This window comes from Dendropsophus ebraccatus, chromosome 6 (genome assembly GCF_027789765.1).
Source record: "Dendropsophus ebraccatus isolate aDenEbr1 chromosome 6, aDenEbr1.pat, whole genome shotgun sequence".
Classification (NCBI taxonomy): Eukaryota; Metazoa; Chordata; class Amphibia; order Anura; family Hylidae; genus Dendropsophus; species Dendropsophus ebraccatus.
In genome coordinates, this window is record NC_091459.1 from 1,875,728 (window position 1) to 1,882,973 (window position 7,246).

General features: G+C 47.9%; 1 protein-coding gene across 1 annotated transcript; it reads left to right on the plus strand.

The window, feature by feature from the left end:
- The first annotated feature begins 2,664 nt into the window (after positions 1-2,664).
- On the plus strand, positions 2,665-3,198 carry LOC138794596 (octapeptide-repeat protein T2-like). Its single transcript, XM_069973360.1, has one exon. It carries the CDS (start codon positions 2,665-2,667, stop codon positions 3,196-3,198), a length of 534 nt encoding a protein of 177 aa, XP_069829461.1.
- The last annotated feature ends 4,048 nt before the right edge of the window (positions 3,199-7,246 follow it).

Below are 7,246 nucleotides of genomic sequence, written 5' to 3' on the forward strand. Positions count from 1 at the left end.
TATGGCCGCCCATAAGGGAACTCTGGGAGCACTCCAAATATCTTACGCTTTTCCCTTTCTCTGTTACAGACAATTCTCTCCATTCTATTGGTAGCATATTTGAATATCTGACATCTATACCATGTTTTAAGGTGATATTATAAATTACTGTTTTTCTACCTATGTTTTTGGTAAGACTACATTGTATTGTATATGATAATATGTCTTATAAGGTTATTACAAAGGCTCATTGTATCTGTATGATATTGTAAACATGCAATCCTTTGTTGCCTGTGAGCGACTTTCTTTTTGAATATGTAATGAATTTTCAATATGTATGTTCAAATATTACATAAGCCACTAATAAAATATCGTTTAAAAAAAAAAAAAAAGAAAAATCACACATACAGAATGCAAGGAATCACTATAGTCCTAAAGTAAGAGCTCATCCCAGGTGTATATAACCCTATAAAAATATATATATATATGATGTGTAATGATAATAATAATAATAATAATAATAATAATAATAATAATAATAATAATAATCTGTATATATGATGTTTAACCCCCAGACGACCCATGACGTAACCTTACGTCCTGGGTGTTTTTCCCGCTATGAAGCGCGCTCCGCATGTCATTAACCGCGACCGGGGCGTTTAAGTGTAAGTGACAGGGGGAGTCCCCTGTCACTTACCGATCGGGACCCCCGCAGTGTGACTGCGGGGGTCCCGATCGTTGAAACGGACTGCCGGAGGTCTCTCACCTGCCTCCGTGCGGTCCGATCGACGCTCTGGTCACTGAGCCTGCACAGGCAGGCTCAATGAGCAGATCGCCGATAACACTGATCAATGCTAGGCCTATGGCATAGCATTCATCAGTGTAGAAATCCAAGTATTGTATGTAAAAGTCCCCCAAAGGGACTTCAAAAGTGTAAAAAAAAAAAAGTTCAAAACACCAACACACTACCCCAAAACCCCTCCCCCAATAAAAGTCTAAATCACCCCCTTTCCCATTATATAAATAAAACATATAAAAATAAATAAATAGATAAACATATAATATACCGTAGCGTGCGTAATTGTCCAATCTATTAAAATATAACAAGCGTCATTGCGAACGGCGAACGGCGTACACGAAAAGAGGGGAAAAAGTGCGCGGATTACCGATTTTATGTTACATTATATATTTAAAAAAATCAATAAAAAGTGATCAAAACGTCCGATCTTCACAAATATGGTATTACTAAAAACTAAAGATCATGGCGGAAAAAATGACACCCCATACAGCCCAGTAGGTGAAAAAATAAAACCGTTATAAGCGTCACAATAGGGCTATTTTATTAATATTTAATTGCCAAAAAAAAGGATTTCATAAAAAAAATACATATATAACATTAGAGAATCTGTGTAACCTGCATATGGTTGTGTTCAGACCTATAGAATAGTAGTGTCGCTGTTACCATATAGTACATTACGTAGACACAGGAACCCCCCAAACGTTACCATATTGCATTCTTATTTACGATTTCACCTATTTATATCTTCATAAATAATATATTTGGGATTCCATCATACATAATATATTTGGGGTTCCATCATACATAATATATTTGGGGTTCCATCATACATAATATAGTTGGGGTTCCATCATACATGATATATTTAGGGTTCCATCATACATAATATATTTGGAATTCCATCATACATAATATATTTGGGTTTCCATCATACATAATATATTTGGGGTTCCATCATACATAATATACTTGGGGTTCCATCATACATAATATAGTTGGGGTTCCATCATACATAATATATTTGGGGTTTCATCATACATAATATATTTGGGGTTCCATCATACATGTTATGGTAAAATGAAAGACGCCATTACACAGTACAACTATTCCTGTAACAAATAAGCCCTTACATGGCTTTTAGATAGAAAACTGAGAGTGCTGGAGCTGTTAGAAGGGGGGGATGGGAAAAACGGAAACACTAAGATCAAAATTTGCGCGGTCCACTGGGTCATTTTGGGCCTGGTCCTCAAAGGGTTAATAATCTGTGTATATATGATGTATAATAATATATGTATATGATGTACATGCAGACATACAGTAAGGAGGGAATCAGTCCTATATAGGGACCTCTAGGGTGACACACACAGCAGACCTGTTACAGGACTTATCTGCAACACATCAGCCACATTTGCATAAGAAGGTCTAAGCACGTTGCGGCATGTCCGCTCTGTATGCAGTTACCCCCCCCCCCCCTTCATTTTTTCACAAATACCCCTGTAATGTCGGAGACAACCCTGGGAGCCAGAACGTTGCTGCCTCCATCACATGACCCATCGCTGAGCTCATAGTAAGATCGCGGGCTGCTCCCTTTGTCTCTTAGTAGATGATATGGTTTATCGGAAGAGCGCGGCTGCATTACACATCATCTTCCTCTTCTTATATGACGGCGGGAAGATCTCACACGTGTCACATTAGTCTTCCCCAAGGAGAGCTCGAGCTTTAAGCTGCTATTTACTAAGATGTGTCATCCCCGCGCTGACGTCTCTTCTGTGCTCTAATGAGGTGTCACCTCTGATGAGACATTTACACCATTGCTGCTCACTGCCTAATGGAAGAGGCGTTTATGTGCAGAGGCCAGGAGAGGCCCGGAGAGACCAGGAGAGGCCATGAGAGGCCATGAGAGGCCAAGAGAGGCCCGGAGAGGCCAGGAGAGGCCAAGAGAGGCCAAGAGAGGCCAAGAGAGGCCAAGAGAGGGCAAGAGAGGCCAGGAGAGGGCAAGGAGAGACCAGGAGAGGCCCAGAGAGGCCAGGAGAGGCCCGGAGAGGCCCGGGAAGGCCAGGAGAGGCCTGAAGAGGCCAAGAGAGGCCAGGAGAGGCCCTGGGGGCCCGTGGAGGCCAGGAGAGGCCCGGAGAAGCCAGGAGAGGCCCGGAGAGACCAAGAGAGGCCAGGAGAGGCCCGGGGAGGCCAGGAGAGGCCCAAAGAGGCCAGGAGAGGCCCGGAGAAGCCAGGAGAGGCCAAGAGAGGCCAGGAGAGGCAAAGAGAGACCAGGAGAGGCCAGGAGAGACCAGGAGAGGACCGGAGAAGCCAGGAGAGGCCCAGAGAGTCCCGGGAAGGCCAGGAGAGGCCCGGGGAGGCCAGGAGAGGCCCGTAGAAGCCAGGAGAGGCCCAGAGAGACCAAGAGAGGCCAGGAGAGGCCATGAGAGGCCATGAGAGGCCCGGAGAGGCCATGAGAGTCCCAGAGAGGCCATGAGAGGCCAGGAGAGTCCCGGAGAGTCCCGGAGAGGTCAGGAGAGGCCCGGAGAGGTCAGGAGAGACCCGGAGAGGTCAGGAGAGGTCAGGAGAGGCCAGGAGAGGTCAGGTCTACACAGCCAGGATATGGGATTGCTGATGGTCATGTTACCAGAGAACTACATCAAAACAGGCGGCAAAACTTACAATGGGATGAGGCCCGAATGTTCAGATCCTAAGTGATCAGGAGAATGAGTGGGGGGAGATGGGTAGTGCCGCACGCCTCCCCGCTCTATGTAAGTGAGACAGCCCCATAGACTTATATAGACTTTTGGCTCATTCTCCTCCGACCCCGGCCAATAATATTGTTTTATGTCTCTCTGACCTAGCAAAAGTTTTTGTTTAATTTTCATTACAATGCCCATTTAAGGTCACTGGAGGAGGCGCAATGCCCATTTACAGTCACTGGAGGAGAGACAAGGACCATATATGGTCACTGAAGGAGAGGCAACGCCCATTTATGGTCTCTGGAGGAGAGACAACACCCATTTATGGTCTCTGGATGAAAGACCATGCCCATTTATGGTCACTGGAGGAGAGACAACGCCCCTTTACGGTCACTGGAGGAGAGACAACACCCATTTATGGTCACTGGAGCAGAGGAAATGCCCATTTATGGTCACTGGAGGAGAGACAATGTCCATTTATGGTCACTGGAGGAGAGACAACGCCCATTTATGGTCTCTGCAGGAGAGACAACACCCATTTATGGTCACTGGGGGAGAGGCAATGCCCATTTATGGTCACTGGAGGAGAGACAATGCACATTTATGGTCACTGGAGGAGAGACAAGGACCATATATGGTCACTGAAGGAGAGGCAATGCCCATTTATGGTCACTGGAGGAGAGGCAATGCCCATTTATGGTCACTGGAGGAGAGACAATGTCCATTTATGATCACTGGAGAAAAGATAACGCCCATTTATGGTCTCTAGAGGAGAGACAACACCCATTTATGGTCTCTGGATGAAAGACCATGCCCATTTATGGTCACTGGAGGAGAGACAATGTCCATTTATGGTCACTGGAGGAGAGACAACGCCCATTTATGGTCTCTGGAGGAGAGACAACACCTATTTATGGTCTCTGGATGAAAGACCATGCCCATTTATGGTCACTGGAGGAGAGGCAATGCCCATTTATGGTCACTGGAGGAGAGACAATGAGCATTTATGGTCACTGGAGGAGAGACAAGGACCATATATGGTCACTGAATGAGAGGCAATGCCCATTTATGGTCACTGGAGGAGAGACAATACCCATTTATGATCACTGGAGGAGAGACAACTCCCATTTATGGTCTCTGGAGGAAAGACAATGCCCATTTATGGTCACTGGAAGTTTTTGAGGCCCGGAGAGGCTTGGAGAGGCCTGGAGAAGCTCGGAGAGGCCATGAGAGGACCGGAGAGGCCAGGAGAGGCTAGGAGAGGCCCGGAGAGGCCAGGAGACTCCCGGAGAGGGCAGGAGAGGCCCGGAGAGGTCAGGAGAGGTCAGGAGAGGCCCGGAGAGGCCAGAAGAGGCCAGGAGAGGCCCAGAGAGGCCAGGAGAGGCCAGGCCTACACAATCAGGATATAGGATTGCTGATGGTCATGTTACCAGAGAACTACATCAAAACAGGCGGCAAAACTTACAATGGGGTGAGGCCCAAATGTTCACTGGAGGAGAGACAAGTACCATATATGGTCACTAAAGGAGAGGCAATGCCCATTTATGGTCACTGGAGGAGAGGCAATGCCCATTTATGGTCACTGGAGGAGAGACAACGCCCATTTATGGTCACTGGAGGAGAGACAACACCCATTTATGGTCACTGGAGGAGAGACAACACCCATTTATGGTCACTGGAGGAGAGACAATGCGCATTTATGGTCACTGGAGGAGAGACAAGGACCATATATGGTCGCTGAAGGAGAGGCAATGCCCATTGATGGTCACTGGAGGAGAGGCAATGCCCATTTATGATCACTGGAGGAGAGATAACGCCCATTTATGGTCTCTGGAGGAGAGACAACACCCATTTATGGTCTCTGGATGAAAGACCATGCCCATTTATGGTCATTGGAGGAGAGACAATGTCCATTTATGGTCACTGGAGGAGAGACAACGCCCATTTATGGTCTCTGGAGGAGAGACAACACCCATTTATGGTCTCTGGAGGAGAGGCAATGCCCATTTATGGTCACTGGAGGAGAGGCAATGCCCATTTATGGTCACTGGAGGAGAGACAATGCGCATTTATGGTCACTGAAGGAGAGGCAATGCCCATTTATGGTCACTGGAGGAGAGACAATACCCATTTATGATCACTGGAGGAGAGACAACACCCATTTATGGTCTCTGGAGGAAAGACAATGCCCATTTATGGTCACTGGAGGAGAGACAATGCGCATTTATGGTCACTGGAGGAGAGACAAGGACCATATATGGTCACTGAAGGAGAGGCAATGCCCATTTATGGTCACTGGAGGAGAGACAATACCCATTTATGATCACTGGAGGAGAGACAACGCCCATTTATGGTCTCTGGAGGAGAGACAATACCCATTTATGGTCACTGGAAGTTTTTGAGCCCTAAAAAAAGTTTTTATCAGCCGGCAATAGCTACAAGTGAGTTTTATGACAAGGTCTGATTGACGCCCAGAAAGTATACCACTATATGTCCTTATAATTTTACAATTTCACAACATCACACACAGTAATATATTTTATCTTCCTCCTTATACAGGAATGCTTTGTGTTATAGTTTGTACTTGTTGCAGTGATTGGTCTCAGTATTCGGCAGCAGAGCTCCGGTAATAAAGAGCTGTGAACCTGACTAAGCTACAACCATCAGTGACGTGGACTGACATCTCCAGCAATATCCCACAACCACATATCAGGACTATTCCGGACCCTTCTCCAAGGGTTTTTATGCCTTTCTATTACATCAGGGAGACAACAGTTAATGTGGAGATTCCCCCTTTAATTCACATGGATCTCCGCTCTCTGATCTCTGATCTCCGCTCTCTGATCTCCGCTCTCTGATCTCTGATCTCCCCTCTCTGATCTCTGATCTCCGCTCTCTGATCTTCTCATCTTAGTAAACAAGACTTTTCTTTATTAAGAAAGAAATGATTCTGACGTTACTTTTCCTTCCTAGTCCACAAACTTCCCCCAGAGGTTATTTAGGATGGGAGGGGGAGGGAGGAGGTGTTACAGCAGGGTCAAGGATGGGAGGGGAAGGAGGAGGTGTTACAGCAGGGTCAGGGATGGGAGGGAGGAGGTGTTACAGCAGGGTCAGGGATGGGAGGGAGGAGGTGTTACAGCAGGGTCAGGGATGGGAGGGAGGAGGTGTTACAGCAGGGTCAGGGATGGGAGGGAGGAGGAGGTATTACAGCAGGGTCAGGGATGGGAGGGGGAGGGAGGAGGTGTTACAGCAGGGTCAGGGATGGGAGGGAGGAGGTGTTACAGCAGGGTCAGGGATGGGAGGGAGGAGGTGTTACAGCAGGGTCAGGGAGAGGAGGGGGAGATGTTACAGAAGGAGGAGGGGAGGGAGGAGGAGGTGTTACAGCAGGGGGAGGGATGGGAGGGGGAGGTGTTACAGCAGGGTCAGGGATGGGAGGGAGGAGGAGGTGTTACAGCAGGGTCAAGGATGGGAGGGGGAGGGAGGAGGTGTTACAGCAGGGTCAGGGATGGGAGGAGGAGGTGTTACAGCAGGGTCAGGGAGGGGAGGGAGGAGGTGTTACAGCAGGGTCAGGGAGGGGAGGGAGGAGGTGTTACAGCAGGGTCAGGGATGGGAGGGAGGAGGAGGTGTTACAGCAGGGTCAGGGAGGGGAGGGAGGAGGTGTTACAGCAGGGTCAGGGATGGGAGGGAGGAGGTGTTACAGCAGGGTCAGGGAGGGGAGGGAGGAGGTGTTACAGCAGGGTCAGGGATGGGAGGGAGGAGGTGTTACAGCAGGGTCAGGGAGGGGAGGGAGGAG

Coding starts and splice junctions, on each gene's coding strand:
- LOC138794596 (XM_069973360.1), top strand. CDS start 2,665: ATGAGAGGCCATGAGAGGCCAAGAGAGGCCCGGAGAGGCCAGGAGAGG.